At 40.7% G+C, this 17,902-nt stretch overlaps 1 protein-coding gene across 7 annotated transcripts in view; it reads right to left on the reverse strand.

The window, feature by feature from the left end:
• The window catches only part of KLHL3 (kelch like family member 3), a 287,169-nt gene that overhangs the window by 25,600 nt on the left and 243,667 nt on the right, over nucleotides 1–17,902 (reverse strand). For all 7 annotated transcript variants that reach the window (XM_030927614.1, XM_030927611.1, XM_030927612.1 and 4 more), the window contains one exon: nucleotides 15,243–15,392. In XM_030927614.1, coding sequence (XP_030783474.1) covers nucleotides 15,243–15,392 — 150 coding nt within the window. The remainder of the gene's footprint in view (nucleotides 1–15,242; nucleotides 15,393–17,902) is intronic.

Raw genomic sequence — 17,902 nt, forward strand, 5'->3', positions numbered from 1 at the left:
CCAGCTAGGTGCAATGGCTCACACCTGTAATCCCAGCTAGGTGCAATGGCTCACACCTGTAATCCCAGTACTTTAGGTGGCAGAGGCGGGTGGATCTCTTGAGTCCAGGAGCTCAAGACCAGCCTGGGCAACACGGTGAAACCCTGTCTCTACAAAAAATACAAAAAACTAGCTGGGTGTTGTGGTGCATTGCCTGTAGCCCCAGCTACTTGGAAGGCTGAGGTGGGAGAATCACCTGAGCCCAGAGTTTTGAGGCTACAGTAAGTTGTGATTGCAGCGCCACTGCACTCCAGTCTAGGCAACAGAGTGAGACCCTGTCTCAAAAAAATAAATAAATAAATAAGATACAAGATAAGGTTTTCAAAACAAACTTGCCTTTGAGCTCATAAAACCACTGGTAAGAGATGACTTTAAACATATGAAACTTGTACAACTATCTGAGAAAAGGAATTATGAGGTTTTGTGGGATAGGACCATCAGTTTCAGGGGTAGCTCAAGGCAGCGGGAAGAGCAGGTATACATCTGCTTCTCTCACAGGCATAGGAAACTCAATTTTTTTGTTTTATTTTTAGTTAACACATAATAGGTACACATATTTATGGGGTAGAGTGTGATGTTTGGATATATGCATACATTGGGTAATGATCAAATCAGGGTAATCAGCATATCTACCATCTCAAACACTTATTATTTCTTTGTGGTGAGAACATTCAAAATCCTCTCTTCTAGCTATTTTGAAATATACAATACATTATTGTTAACTAGAGTCACCCTACTGTGTAATAGAACTCCAGAAGGTATTCCTCCTATCTAACTGTAACACAGTATCCATTGATCAGCCCCATCTCCCTTTCCCCATCTCCCCTCCCTCCTCCCTTCCCCAGCCTCTGATAACCACTATTCTGCTCTCTACTTCTACGAGTTCGGCTGTTTTAGATTTCACATGTAAGTGAAATCATGTGGTGTTTGTCCTTCTATATGCCTGGGTTATTTCACTTAACATAATGTCCTCCAGGTTCATCCACGTTGTCACAAATGACAGGATTTCCTCTTTTTATTTATTTATTTATTTTGAGACGGAGTCTCGCTCTGTCACCAAGGCTGGAGTGCAATGGCAGGATCTTGGTTCACTGCAACCTGTACCTCCCGGGTTCAAGCAATTCTCCTGCCTCAGCCTCCCAAGTAGCTAAGATTACAGGTGCCCACCACCACACCTGGCTACTTTTCTGTATTTTTAGTAAAGACGGGGTTTCACCATGTTGGCCAGGCTGGTCTCAAACTCCTGACCTAAGGTAATCTGCTCGCCTCAGCCTCCCAAAGTGCTGGGATTACAAGTGTGAGCCACTGTGCCCAGCCTTTTTATAGTTGAATAGTATATATACCACATTTTAAAACCCATTCATCTGTTGACAGGCACTTAGGTTGATTCTGTATTTTGGCTATTGTAAATACTGCTGAAATAAACATGAGAGTACAGCTATCTCTTTGACATGCTGATTTATTTTCTTTGGATACATACCCAGTATTGACTGCAGGGTCATATGGTAGTTCTATTTTTAATTTTTCCTGGATCCATACAACCAACCAATATAGAATCATGAAGAAACAGAAAACCCAAACAGACCAATAACAAGCAACAAGATTGAATCACTAATAAAAAGTCTGCTATCAAAGAAAAGCCCAGAACTTGACAGTTTCACTGCTGAATTCTACCAAACATTTAAAGAAGAACTAATACCAGTTATTCTCAAACTATTCTAAAATACCAAAAGGGAGGGAATCCTTCCAAATTCATTCTTTGAAGCCAGCACTCCTCTAATAGCAAACTAGACAATGACATGACAAAAAAGAAAACTATAGACCAATATCCATGATGAACACAGATGCAAAAATCCACAACAAAATACTAGCAAATGAAATTCAACAGCACATTGAAAAGATCATTCACCATGATCAAATGGATTCATCCTAGGGATGCAAGGATGGTTCAACACTACACAAATGAATAAAAATGATACATCACATTAACAGAATCAAAGACAAAAACCACATGATCATTTCAATAGATGCAGAAAAAGCATTTGATAAAACTCAACATCCCTTCATCATAAAAACTCTCAACAAATTAGAAATAGAAGGAAAGTAACTCAACATAATAAAGGCCATATATGAAAAACACACAGCTAAAATCATACTAGAAAGGGGAAAGTAGAAAGTTTTTCCTCTAAGAACTGGAACAAGACAAGGATGCCCACTTTCTCCACTTCTATCCAACATAGTACTGGAAGTCCTAGCCAGAGCAATCGGGCAAGAGAAAGAAATGAAGTACATTCAAATTGAAAGGAGAAAGTCAAACTGTACCTGCTTGCAGAGAATATGATCTTATATATTAAAAAGCCTAAAGATGCCACCAAAAAACTGTTCAAATGAATAAATGAGTTCATTTATTCATTATACACTAATAGCGAACTACCTGAAAAAGAAATAAAGAAAAAAACTCATTAACAGTAGCTACAAAAAAATAAAATACCTAGGAATAAATTTAACCATGGAGGTAAAAGATCTCTACAATGAAAACTATAAAACATTGATGAAAGAAATTGAAGAGGACACAAACAAATGGAAAGATATCCCATGATCATGGATTGAAAGAATAAATAAGGTTAAAATGCTCATACTACCTAAAGCAATCTACAGATTCAGTGTAATCCCCATCAAACTACCAATGACATTCTTCACAAAAAAATAGGAAAAAAAAAAAATTCTAAAACTCATATGGGACCACAAAGGATCCTGAATAGCCAAACCATCTAGAGTAAAAGGAACGAAGCTGGCGGCATCATGCTACCTGACTTCAAAATATACAGCAAAGCTAGAGTAACTAAAACATCATGGTACTGGCATAAAAACAGACACATAGATCAATGGAATAAATTAGAGAACCTAGAAATAAATCCACACATTTACAGCCAACTGATTTTCGACAAACGTGCCAAAAGCACACATTTGACAAGGTGTTAATATCCAAAATGTATAAGGAACTCAAACAATTAAATAACAGAAAAACAGATAATCTGATTCAAAAATGGGCAAAAAGATCTAAATAGATATTTCTCTTAAAAAGATATATGAATGACCAACAAGTGTATGAAAAAAATGTTCAACATTACTATTCATCTGGGAAATGCAAATGAAAACCACGAGACATCACCTCACCCCAATTAGAATGTCTACTGTAGAAAAGACAAAAGATAACAAATGCTGGCAAGGATGTGGAGAAAGAGGAATTCTTATGCCCTGCTGGTGGGAATGTAAATTAGTACAGCCCAGTATGGTCAAAAGAAATCCAATTTTTATAGTAGGTGTTGCAAGAAGCCATCATACATGGAGCACTATACCCACTATTGTGTTGATCATGCAGAGTAAAAAGAATAAATTTCTTATCATGAGTGCTAATGGATACTTGTTTCCATGGATACCTGATGTTAGCAACAATTAGGCAAATATAAGTATTTCCCACAGTCTACACGTATCACATCTCTGAAATCACAAACTTCCAGCTACTTAAGAAGACCACAAGATGTCAGAGGAAGAGACTTGAACCATTCTCTCCTATATGCCCTCATTTTATATTTCAGAAACACTCAGACCCAGGGAGTTCAACAAGCATGTTTCTTTCTTTCCCCAGCACTCCTAAACCCCAATATACTTAAGATTAATATGCCTTCATTAGAAATTAATCAAATCGGCTTATTTAATGATCACTATTTTTAACATTTATCTTTCAAGGTAACCCTGAGTAAGAACTATCAGTCATCTAGGAATCACAAACTAAAGAACTGGCTCTAGGTGAACAATTGTGCTAGACTGAACATAATTTAATCACTCTGGTGAACTGCAGCATACGTAGGAGTTTGGCAGGGTGCCTCAGGGTTCTGATCCCAAGTCTTAACTGTCACTGTGTTGAAGGCTGCAGAAGTTCTGATGAATGGAGGTTCTCTGGTTGACAGAATATGAGTGAGCTGAACTCCACTGTAGCAGGGATGGTTATTAGATAACCTCCCAAGGAAAGCACTCTCATTTTGAAAAGTCAAACAGCCATTTATTTTAGGAAGACTAGTGAGCCCATAGAAAAGACTACCTGATTCCTTAGGAAGGAAATTTTACTCCCAGCATAACATTTTTTAAAATAAATATATAATGCTCTCTTGTTTACATAGATGATTCTGATTCCACCAGCGTGACTGTGGGATTGAAGGCATGTAGGTCCCTCCTCACTGAAATCGCAACCACCCTGTGTCTGAGAGCCATTAGGTGCCAGAGACTAGCCAGGGAAAGGGACAATCCATGAGGAGAGTAGAGATTTCCAGCCTACGTGTAGATTAAGACCCTAGCCCTGGCCTCAGGACTACATAGGTCATTCAAATTTCCACTCAGGTAAAAGGAACAATCTGGGCTCTACACACTTTTTTCATCGGGCAAGAGTAGAATGTATGTCCAAACTATCTTCTGTGACCGGTGAGCTGGGCAGAAGGCAGGCCCAGCCAGTCGGTCCCTCGGGCCAGGGCAGGAAGCGAGAGTCTCTCTTACCCTGGTGCGTGGGGCCGCAGGGCTAACACCAACAATTCATCCGAAGGAGCATGTCGAGGTCGAGCCAGAAGACTTGTCCAAGCAGGTTCCTGAGCAACAGTTGCTCTAGGCAAGTACTGATAGCAAGGTGCAGAGACAATGGGGGTCTGAGAACCAGGTAATATGAGGGCAAGGCCCGGCGGAGAGAAGAAGAGTGGAAAAAATGGGCTTTGGAATCAGACACATCCAGGCCCAAATATAGTATCAGCCCAATCACTATATAACTGTGTGGCTATGAGCAAGACATTTAACCTTCCTAAGCCTCATTTTCATAACTTGTAATATCAGGATAATAGGATGCTTCCCATATGGGTGTCAGGAGGCTTAAATGATATGAAGCACTTAGCACAATGCTTGCTAAACAGTAAACACTAAATGTTATCTGATTAACAGCAGTGTCATTATTAGCTTCTAAGACAGGTGCTAAAAAACAGATTCCCAGTGAAAGGTGGAAAAGTATACTATGAACCTGTGAAGGGAGGGTAAGTACCACTAATTCTAGGGGTGATTATGGGGCTTTTTCAGGACCCCAGGGTGCTTGCCAGGGTGTGGACCAAGGCAGAAAGGGGCAGTGCCCATCCAGGGGCCTGGGCCAAATGAGAGGTCATCCCACCCACCCTGTCAACAGCTTCTTCCAACACCATCTACTGAAAGCAGGACAGCCCAACTCAGGAGCAAGCCACCCACTTCCAATCCAAATGGCGTTTCAGTAGCATTTTTAAAGAGCTGAATAGAGATGCCAACTGAACTGGAATGACAGTGAAAAGTGCCAGGTTCAGTACATTTCCAAAAGGTTCATTTGCATCTTCCTGAAACCTCATTTCCTTGCTGCCATCTGTGGAACAGGGTAATGTAGGAGACTTCTGAGTGGCTGGGAGGCAGCTTTGGGTTGTCCATGGCAACCCAGCCTCAGGGAAAGTGCTGGGCGGTGAATGTGTGGGAGCCAAGATGATGCTGTTAGCTGTTCCGGCTGGGATGTGTCAGTATGCTCTGTGCATATATGGCTCAGGAAAAACACCCTTATTAGCCTCTGCAGCTATCTCAAGCCAGAGTCCTGTTCCTCTCAGGGAAGGGACTTGGCTGGCAAACAGAGTTGCTGCTGAGAATTACTGAATATAGTGCAAGTCTCTGCCACCACGTTGTTTTTCAAGTTTGCTCTGCTAGAAAGCCTATCTGGACTGAATTTATGAAAGCCAAAAGCAGCCTGCCCTTGGAATTCCTATGCCTGCTTCTCCAACTAGTCCAATTATCTCCTAATTTCTCTCTTCTTCTACTTATTTGGTTGTTCATATATGTCTATCTTACTTTCTCAGAGAGACTTCTTAAAATTAAAAGTCCCCAAAGGACGGGAATCAGGTTTCTTTCAACACAGCATTCGGCTATAATGCTTTTGTGACATTTGGAAGCAATATAATAAAACAGTTTGGAGCGCAGGGCGTCAGGCCAGTCATCCTAGGCTTAAACCTCAACTCAGCCATTTACTAATTGTGCTTTAAAGACGGGTCACAAATTCTGTGATACTTCTACACTCAGACATGGAACTTAATACCTCTCCCCTTGAGTGTGGGCTAGACTTAGTGATTTGTATCTAGCAAATAAAAGACAGAAGTGATGGGACATGGATTTTGACATTAGGTTATACAAAGACCACAGCTTCTGTTAGGTGTGTGCTCTCATTTTCCTGCTCTAGAATCACTCTCTCTGGAAGAAAGCCAGCATGTCATGAGGACACTCAAGCAGCTTATGGAGAGGCCCACATGGCAAGAAGCAGGCCTGCCAGCAACCACATGAGTGAGCTTAGAATCAGATCCTCCCCAAACAAGCCTTGAAATAACTGCACCCCGACCAACAGCTTGACTGTATGACTCTGGGCCAAAAGGACCCAGCTAAGCCACTCCAGGATTCCTGCCCATAGAAACTGTGGGATGACAGATGTTTACTGTGTTAAGCCATTAGAGTTAGGGTAATTTGTAATGCAGAAATAGATAACTAATGCATAATGAGTGGGTGACAGAACCCAAGGTCCAACTTCCTCATCTGCAAAATGGGGATAATTACAGTTATGAAAATCCTATGAGATACAAATATAAGTCACTTAGCCCAGTGGCTGGCACATGATAAGTGCTCAGTAATTGGTATCTGCTGTTATCATTATTGTGGGGATTAGTATCATGTAGTGATTAAAAGCCCAGGCTTTGAGTCAGCCAGCCCCGGATTCAAGTCCTCACACTGCCACTTAAGAGCTGTAAAACCCTGGGCAAGTCACTCAGTCTTACTCAATCTCACTGAATCTTGGTTTTCTCCAACATTAAAGCCTCCGGAGTTGTAATAAAGACAAAATAAGATAATGGGCATTAAGTACTTAGGCTAACAATGCAAAGAAGCTGCTCAGTAATTAGTATTTAAACAATACTACTTGTATTATCATCAATACCTTCAGTGATGAAGACCAGGACAATTACCCAGAGAAGAAGATGCAAAGTACAAATTATTCTAAGTGGTCACCAGAGGATGTAAATCAGTTTTCTCCTGCAGTCACCTGAACCAGTTTCTGGATGTTCACTCTCACAGACAATTCGCATTTTACCTTGGAGACACAGCTCCTGTCAGCTCCTGCAGAAAGCTTTCCTTAACTCCTTACCCCTCTCTGTGCTCCCAGAGTGTTTTGCCTATACCCCTATGGGGGCATTTACTCACTCCATTGTAATTATCCTTTCACAGCTGTTTCCCCTCCTTCTGGTCTGGGAGTCCCCTGGGGAAGAGACCAGTTCATATCAGCCTTCATGAATCCAGTACTTACCCCAGTGCCTGGCAATTAGTGGTTTCTCTATGGAAGTATGTTGGATGAGTGAATTAAAAAGTAATGAATTGGCCAGGCACGGTGGCTCACGCCTGTAATCCCAGCACTTTGGGAGGCTGAGGAGGGTGGATCACCAGAGGTCAGGAGTTTGAGACCAGCCTGACCAACATGGTGAAACCCCATCTCTACTAAAAATACAAAAAAACATAGCTGGGCATGGTGGCAGGCACCTGTAATCCCAGCTACTTGGGAGGCTGAGGCAGGAGAATCGCCTGAACCCGAGAGTCGGAGGTTGCAGTGAGCCAAGGTCATGCCATTGCACTCCAGCCTGGGCAATAAGAGCAAAACTCCATCTCAAAAAAAAGTAATGAATTAATGCATACATGATTGTTTATAGCTGGATTTCAGAGAAAGAAAGAAAGAAGGAATGAAGGAAGGAAGGAAGGAAGGAAGGAAGGAAGGAAGGAAGGAAGGAAGGAAGGAAGGAAGGAAGGAAGGAAGGAAGGAAGGAAGGAAGGAAGGAAGGAGGGAGGGAAGGAAGGAAGGAAAGAAAAAGAAAGAAAGAAAGAAGAAAAGGAAAGGAAAGGAAAGGAAAGGAAAGGAAAGAAAAACAAAGAGCTTTACAACCCTTCAAATCCCCTAGAAACGACAATTGGATTCATTCTAATTTGGACTTGTAGGCTTGAATCAAACTAGGGTCAACCTCCATTAGTGATCAAAGGAGGATATAAAGTAGGATATAAATCCTCACTAAAGCCATGTGAAAACACAGGTATGAATGCTGATAAGCCCATCAGGAAAAAATGAGGGGTAATATAAATGGTCAGTATTAAGTCTCTATGAGGTTATTTCATCTTTAAACATGTATTTCTTTAATTGAGGTCATGTGCCAAGGACACAGATGAGTAATGCCTGCTCCCATGGAACCTACAGTTGCGTTGAGGAGCTAACACTCTAGAAGAGAGCCCAAAATGCCTGCCTGAAGCATCAGTCTGGGCTACTCAGTAATCTTCTGAAACTACTGTCCTTGTTGTTCAGAAAGCAATGAAGCCATCACCAACCTGACCTCTCCCCCATTAAATAACCTTTCTAAAGAATCACATTTCTACATATCAGCAATAAACAATTAGAAATTGAAATTTCAAAAGAAAACATTTACAATAGCATCTAAAACTATAAAATACCCAGGGCTATATCTAACAAAAGATACATAAGACCCATAAACTGAAAACTATACAACACTGATGAGAGAAATTACAGAAGACCTGCATAAATGGAGTTATACTGTGTTCATGGATCTAAATATTTAATATTATTAAGATGGTAGTTCCCCCATTTGATCTAGAGATTCAGTATCATTCCAAGCAGAACCCCTACAAGCTTTTTTGTAGATAGACAAGTTGATTCTGAAATTTAATGGAAATGCAAAGGACCCAGACTCACAAAAACAACATTGAAGAACAAAACTGGAGGACTCATACTACCTAATTTCAAGACTTACTAGAAAGGTAGTAATCGAGGCAACATGGTATTGGTGTAAAGGTAGACAAACAGATAAAATGGAACAGAAGAGAGCCCGGAAATAGATGAATACATATACAGTCAATTATGTATAACAAAAGTAACAGGGTAATTCAATGGAGAACAGAGAATCTTCCCAACAAATGGTGTGGAACAACTGGACATTCATATGCAAAACAAATGAGTCTTAGACTCTCACCTCATGCACCATATTAAAAACAAAACAAAAAAAAACTTCTCAAAATGGATCCATAGGCCTAAATGTAAAACGTAAAACTACTAGAAGAAAGTATAGGAGAAAATCTGTGACTTCAAATTAGGCAAAGATTTTTTTAGATAGAACACAAAATAAACCATAACAGAAAAAAAATTGAAAAACTTAAAACTTATGCTCTTCCAAGTACAGTACAGCCACCATGGAAAACAGTGTGAAACTTGCTCAAAAAAAATAAAAATAGAACTATCATATAATCCAGCAATCCCATTATTGGGTATATATCCAAAGGAAATGAAATCAGTATGTCAGAGCGATACCTACTCTCATGTTCACTGCAGCATTAGTTGCAATAGCCAAGATGTGGAATCAAGCTAAATGTCCATCAACAGATGACTGCATAAAGAAACTGTGGTATACATACTTAGTAAAATACTATTTAGCCTTAAAAAAAGAAGGAAATCCTGTCACCGGTGACAATATGGATGAACCTGGAGGATATTACATTAAGTGAAATAAGCGGGGCACAAAAGGACAAATAACATACAATCTCATTCATACGCGGAATCTAAAAAAGTTAAACTCATAGAAGCAGAGAATAGAATGGTGGTTACCAAGGGATAGGGAAGGGGTTGGCCAGGAAGATGTTGATCAAAGGATACGAAATTTCAGTGAGATGGGAGAAATACCTTCAAGAGATTTGTAGTACAACATGGTGACTATAGTTAATAACAATGTATTGTATTCTTGAAAATAGTTAAGAAAATAGATTTTGGCCGGGCGCGGTGGCTCAAGCCTGTAATTCCAGCACTTTGGGAGGCCGAGACGGGCAGATCACGAGGTCAGGAGATCGAGACCATCCTGGCTAACATGGTGAAACCCCGTCTCTACTAAAAAAATACCAAAAAAACTAGCCGGGCAAGGTGGCGGGCACCTGTAGTCTCAGCTACTCAGGAGGCTGAGGCAGGAGAATGGCATAAACCCGGGAGGCGGAGCTTGCAGTGAGCTGAGATCCGGCCACTGCACTCCAGCCTGGGCAACAAAGCAAGACTCCGTCTCAAAAAAAAGAAAAAAAAAAAAAAAGAGAACAGATTTTAAGTGTTCTCACCACAAAAAAAAAATAAGTATATGAGGTAATACATATGTTAATTAGCTAAATTTAGCCATTCCACAGTGTAACTATATTTCAAAACCTCATGTTGTACATGATAAATGCATATAACTTTTGTCAATTAAAAATTAGTTTTAAAACTATCTTCCAAAGATACTGCTAAGAAAATGAAAATATAAGGCACGGGTTGGGAGAAAATATTTGCACAATATATATCTTATTAAAGACTTGTATCCAGAATATATAAAGAACATTTACAACTCAATAAGAAAATAATAACCCAATTTTTCAAATGGGCAAAAGATTTTAACAGACACTTTACCAAAGAAGAAATATGGGTGGCAAATAAGCACATGAGAAAATCTTAACAGCATAGTGATTAGAGAGATGCATATTAAAACCATAGTGATATACCACCACATACCTACTAGAATGGCTAAACTTTTTTAAAATAGATAAAGTCAAGTAGTAGCAGGACTGCAGAATAACAAACTCATATATTGCTGGTGGAAGTGCATAATAGTACAGCCATTTTCAAAAACAGTTTAGCAATTTCTTATAAAGTTAAACATATACTTACCATATAACCCAGCAATCCTACTCCTAGGTATTTAACCAAGAGAAATTAAAACATATGTCCACACAAAGATCTGTAAGTGAAATCACAGCAGCTTTATTTGTAACAGCCAAAAACTGGATACCCAAATGTCCACCAACTGGTGAATGAATAAATTATGGTCCATCCATACAATGGAATGTTACTTAGTGATAAAAAGGAATGAGCTCCTGATACATGCAACAACGGGGATGAATCTCAAATGCATTATGGTAAGAAAAAGAAGCCAAGCTCAAAGGACTACATACAGCATGATTCCATTTATATGACACTCTAGAAAAGGCAAAACCATAGGGACAGAAATCAGATCAGTAGTTGTCAGAGGCTGGGGGTAGAAGAAGAAAGAAGAGAATTGACTACAAAGCAGCACATGGAAACTTTCTGTAGTGATTAAAATATTCTATGTTTTGATTGGGATGGTGGTTACATGATGGTGCATTTGTAAAATCTTATCACGTATCTCTAAAAAGTGTGAATTTTACTGCGTATAAATTATTATACCTCAACTAATCTAAAAGAAAATAATCTCTTTAAACTGCTACCAAAACCTCGAAGCTGTTTCTCAGGAATCAGTTTGGTGTAAAAAGAAAAGCACGGATTTTGGAGTGAGACAGACCAAACCCCAGCACTGCACTTAGCCAGTACTTAACTGGGCAAATTTCTTAACCTCTCTGAGTAATCTCAGTAAAGTGGGGATATGAATAGTACAGACCTATTACTGTGATGATTTATTAAGACAGTACACGATCTGATAATCCCTAAGTAACCATTTCCCTCAGCATACCCCATTCATTCTTCAAGCCCTCAGTGGGGATCCCCTCACTAATTTAAATGCTCAAACAATGGTGATGAGAGTATAGTTTAAGAAGCAGGTTAAACAACATAACCTTAAATCATTCAAGGATTGAATACAGGAGAACAATGAGACAAACAGCAATGATGTCTTCTTTATTTCTTTCTTTAACAGATTCTAAGGAAGTCATGGTTTCAGTTGCCTGCAGAAGGCCCAGGAATCTAAATGTCTTCATTCAGAAAATAAATGTTTCTTAAGGAGTAGGGTAGACAGAAGAATGGCTTTGACCTCCTGAAACAAGGGGTAGACTCTTTCTCAACTATAGATTCAATCCCTAGGATGAAACAGGGGTGATGGTGGAGCAGCTCTCAGCATGCTTCGTCTAGGCTCAGGCACAAACTGGGCTTTAATTTTCAAACTATCTTTTTATGGGTATATGTGGTAAGAGCTAGACATGGAGTCCAGAAAAGGAGAAGTCACTAGGTATGGTTTCTACACAAAAAAGCTGGGCCAGCACTGAACCATTCCCTTAGCTCCAAGCTACATTCCTCAGGCAAAGATGTCATTCATCTGATATCATAGAGGATGAGAACCACAGCTTCCAAAGGGAAATGTCACAGACGGAACACCAGCTGAAAACCCAGGGAAGTAAAAATGCCAAATAAAAAGCAGTGCACTTAGAATCAACATTCTCAAGACATGAAGCTTGTGGAAACTTAGATCATAATAAAGATAGTATTCAAACCAATGGGGAAAGAGGGGAATTAATGAATAATATAACCTTGAGACAATTGGCTCATCATTTGCAATACAAATAAAACTGAATCCCTGCCCTCACTCCTTACACACACAAAATAATTCTAAGTGCATCAAAGATTCAAATGTAAAACAAAAATTATAAAGGTACTTGAAGAAAACATGGGGACATTCTTTAAATCATTTCAGAGTAAAGAAAATATTTCTAAACATGACACAAAACCCAAGCTATAAAGCAAAAGATAGATCAATTTGACTCCTTAAAAACTGGGGTTTTTTTGGACTAAAAAATTACTATAAACAAGAGACAAACTGCAAACTAAGAAAAAGCATATTTGAAATATATACATTCAAAGGCCTAACCTCTTTAATGTACAAAGAGCCTTTAAAAACTATAAATAAGGCCAGGCACAGTGGCTCACACCTATAATTCCAGCATTTTGGAAGGCCAACGTGGGTGGATTGCTTGAGCTCAGGAGTTCAAGACCAGCCTAGGCAACATGGCAAAAACCTCTCTCTACAAAAAAGTTAAAAGAAAAAAAATTAGCTGGGTGTGGTGGCACACACCTACAGTCCCAGCTACTTGGGACGCTGAGGTGGGAGGATCGCGTGAGCTTGGAAGGTTGAAGCTGAAGTGAGCTGAGATCACTCCACTGCACTCTGGCCTGGGTACAAGAGCAAGACTCTGCCTCAAGAAGAAAACAAAGGAATAAAAAATATTAATAAAAAATAACAATCTAACAGAAAAATGAGTTAGGGACATGAACAGAGAATTCTCCAAAATAGAAATACAACTGCCAATAACCATATGAAACCAAGATGAATCTCACTCCCAATGAAAGAAATATGAACTCAAACAAGATGCCATCTTTTAAAGGATACAACAAAAAAAAAAGGAAATTACTGCAAAGCCCATCAGTAGAAGACTGTCCATAATATGTACATAATAGTGCATAAAATTAAGTACCAGGTACCATTACAATTTAAATGCTGATTTCACCTATATGATAATATTAAAAGCAGTCTATACCACATGGCTGCATGGGGGGCAAATATTTCAATCTGTATAGTGATACACTGTACATTTGTATCTATCTGTGAAAAAGTGCACAGAGACATGTCTGAAAGAAAATTTTCCAAATAATAGCAGATTTCTTACCCTAGGAGACATTTCAAGTGACTTTTACTTAATTTCAAAATTGTAGTATCCTTTTAATAATCTATAATAAGCACATATGTCTATAATTAAAGAAAGCTAAGTTATTTTCATTTTGAAAGATATGAAGAAGTTTCTATGCAATATTCCAACCAAACAAAACAAAATGCATCAACCTGCAGTAAGACCAATGTCCAGCCAGACCAAGGCCTTGCCTTGCAGCTATGCCTTCTTCTAACCCTCACTAGGCAACATGAGGCCAGCAGGCAAGTATGCACTCTCAGGTTTACGAAGGTGAAGCCAGCTGCAGAATGGTATGGGTTCAGAAAACAGGTATGGAGAGTGATAAAGACTCAGTTCAAATGCTGATTCTACCACATTAGCTGTGTTGACCTTGGGCAAATAAATTAACTTCTCTGAACCTCAGTTTCCTCCTTTATAAAACTAGGATAACTACCTTTACGTTGTAGAGTTGTTGAAAAGATTAAATAAGATATTCAAGTGATAACCTCAGCACTCAATAAAGGTTAGCTGCTTGTATTATTATCTGGGACACTGAGACATTTGTTCACATTGCAACCAATATATTCCCCATGATCCAAGGTCATGGAGCAGAGGGGAAAGAAGGTCCTGCAAACCTCAGAGAATTCCAACACCTGATCTTGGAAAACAACATGCTTCTCCAGCCACTGTGAAACCTTCCTGGAAGAAGCAGGCAGGGAGGATGGCAGCCAGCTGGAAAGAGGAGGAGGAGGACAAAGCAAGAGCCTAAATAATTTCCTGGTGCTGCCTACTGTGTCATCAATAAGACAACATGACCCACTCCTCTCCTCCCACCTTTCCTCTTGGGTTGACTGATTCCTTCCCCCAGACATCAGCATGTTAGACTCCTAGAACAACTACTTTGGTACCAAGCCAGACAGAACTTTAGGGATCAAGTGGAGCATCGTTCATTCTGTAGATAAGGAGCCTGAGGATCAGAGAGGAAAGGAGACTTGCAGGGAACCAAAGCAGCCAGCACACACCATAAACTCTAGATCTCTAGATCATGGGGTCCCCTCCTATGTCTTCCTTCCCTTTCCCTGGCTGCTCCCTCACAAATTCTCATTTCTCCCATTTCCTTCCTCTGCTTCATGACCTGTCAAACTCCTCAATTTGACAGGGTCCCTTTTCTCAGAACCCCTTTTCTTCCCTCTGGCAGCCCTAATTTTCCTTTTTGTCCTTCCCTGAAGTGGGGGAAAGAAACAGACTAGGACTATTCTAACTCAAAGAATGGCCTGGAAAGGGGAAGACTATGGCCATCACTAAGTGTAACCAACATAGCCATTCCTCTGCTTCCAACAGAAATAGAGCACAAGCCATGGTGTGAAATGAGAAGTCAGGGTGGGGGTGAGAGAGAGCTCTGAGTTATTCTCAAACCTCCCTGATGACACTGGAGGTTACCTCGAAACTCTTAGGAAAGGAAGACCCCAGAAGAGAGAGGTACCAGCAGATTCAAGAGGAACCAGCAGACTCCATGTCCTAGGTTGTAAATGCAACCCAGATGCAGGGCAGCCATGGGTGAGGAAAGACTTGGAGGCAGGAGTGGAAGGCTACTTTCCCAGGGCACACTCCTGACTCTTGGCGGTTACTGGGCTGGGGCTTACCTTGGGAAGGCTGACTGGAGTCCTGGGCTTGGTCCTTGGGTTCTTAATCAATAGCCTCTGATCCAGAGGGAGCAGATGGTATTTCATGGCCTCAATGAGGAAGTCTTTACAGGTGTTGTTATTCTTTATCAAAGTTTCTTCTTCAACTGTCTAGAGGTAATAATCCATGGGTGATCCTGGAGCAGAGCTCAGCCACATTTCCCAAGCTTTCACCCTGGGCTCAGTCATTCCTGCACTCCCACACTCATTCACTCCTTCACCACATCATCTCAGACCCAAAGAGTTACAACTTACTGCTCACCTCCTGAATTTTAAGAACACAGTGGGATAAGGGATCAAGCTCTGGCATTAGACCAGATCTACTACTTAACATCTCTGATCCTCAGTTTCCTCATCTGTAAAATGGGCATATTAAAGGTATCTACAACCTGACTAGTTTTGTTTGTTTTGAGGCTTAAATGAGTTTACACAAAACAAAAGACAAGTAGCCATGCTGAAAGCCTCTAACCACATTTCTCCTGATTTGAATGCATTATAATGTTAGGACAAACAGATATCTGAGAGGAGGAGTGAGGGGAAAGAGGAAAGGGTGTGGGAGCCATCAGCCAACCTTTGGAGGCATTGAGTAAAACAAGCTTGCCAAGGAGAAAGATTCATATTTGTTGCCTTATAGTGAAGGTCTCAGGGCAGAAAATTGGCCAGTGAGGCTCTTTCTAACAGAGTAACAACATCAGAGCAGAAAAATTATCCTGCACAAAGTCCCACCTATTGACCTCCCCTAGGACTCCATCTAAGCTGGGGCTCTGACTTCTTCACCTCCTATTCCAGCGCTTAGGACCTAAGCAAGTGCTCAGCAAATGTAAGCCTAAAGGTTTCATGAGCAAGACCAAGCATGAAGCCATTCGGTGCTCTAACTCTCGAATCTCCACATTTTGGCCCAGGTCAGATCACTGTGTGGTATATCTGGAATGGGCAGTGTGGTCTTCTGAGGCTGCTTTGTGTTAGGAAAGATCAATTCTATTCAACAGCTAACACTGATTGAATGTCTCCTGGCTGGGCAGTCCTGTGCTGGTCCCCAAGAAGAAAACTGATAAACAAGACAAAATTTCTGACCCTGAAGACTTCAAGTCCAGTCAGAGAATGAGAAGGGCCTCCCACCTCAATTATCTCAGCCCTCAAGTCAGTGATGCACAAGGCATGACTGAGCCTCTCCTGGGTCCCAATCTGTCACTAGGAATGAAAGCATGGCCAGGGCCATCACCTGCTGGGCAGCATTGGAGCTGGCAGGGAAAAAACGATTGGCAAGAGAAGGCCTATGTGTCCCTCTGACCACCTCCCCCCCAAGAGACAGTCCCCAAGAACTGTTTTCCTTGGAAGGTTTTTTTTTCCCCTCCCAGTAAGGAACTGAGCCAGCTTGAGACAAATCATAAACTTCTAGGGTCAATTACAAAATGAAAAGGGTGGGAGATGATGTCGAAAAAAGCTTAGAAGGAAGGATAAATGCATGAGCAGCTATTTCTCCAGAAGAACTTACTCAGCTTGAATTAAAAGTTCTCTTGGAAAATTAGTGCTTCATGGTTACAAGAGTTTCAACTTTGGGGGTGATGAAAAACTTTTGGTAATCTTTATAGTAATGGTTGTACTGAATTGTGAATCTAATGAATGCCTCTAAATTGTACACTTAAAAATGGTTAAAATAACAGTTTACATTATATATATTTTATCACAATATATTATATATTTAGTACAATATTTTAAATGCTGAGTAAAAGCCTAATAAATGCTACCTTTTGTGAAAGAAAAAAAAAAAACCTCTCCCAGAGGTCAGGCAGCATTGGTGGAGGTCTACCCAGGGCTTTCCTTTCCTCCTCCTCCTCCCCACCACCATCAGCCATCCCAGCAATTATACTCATTTGAAGTTTCAAAGTCAAATGAATGTTAATGAAACATCCTCTTCCAAAGGTGTTCACTCTGAGAGGCCTGATAAAAGGCCTTTCTGAAAAAAGGGCGAAGGGAGAAGGAGTCCCACACAACAGTTCTCATGCCCATTGCCTCCAACCCCCTTCTTTTCCAGATCTAAACTCTACTTTGGCATAATAACCCAAGTACCATTTCCTAATGGTGACGTTTGTTAAGTTTCAGTTGTGGATGCGTGATGGGAGTTTGTGACCAAGGGTCTCTAAGGTGCTTTAGCTTTCTCTGGAACCCAGGTCCCCAGGTCGCCAACCTTCCCTGTGGAAGCGAGACTATGCTGGAGTCCAGGTGCCTCCTCCACCTCCGGCCAGCTTCCCACAGGACAGTGGGAGGTTTGACTGACACTGGATGCTCAGGCCGGTTCACTCCCTCTGCTTAGGGGACCTTTTCTACAGGAAAGCTATGCTGCCACCAGGTGGCAGTGGTACCACCCAAAGTAGCATGCATGCCCCATTTAAGAGCTTGCAAGCATATCACCTCAGCACCTGAGGAGGCTGAAGTAAGGCGATTCAGGGAACATTTCACTGACCCCTCATACCTGCGATCAACAAGTGTTACCAGCAGAGGAGTTTACACATGCTCATGAGGATGCTGTGTCACCTGCTACTAAGAATCACCGCAGTGGTCACAAAGAGTACAGAGTAAGATCAGTAACATTCACTGAACACTGTATTATAGGCCTTACA

This window comes from Rhinopithecus roxellana, chromosome 3, assembly GCF_007565055.1.
Source record: "Rhinopithecus roxellana isolate Shanxi Qingling chromosome 3, ASM756505v1, whole genome shotgun sequence".
In the NCBI taxonomy this organism is placed as follows: Eukaryota; Metazoa; Chordata; class Mammalia; order Primates; family Cercopithecidae; genus Rhinopithecus; species Rhinopithecus roxellana.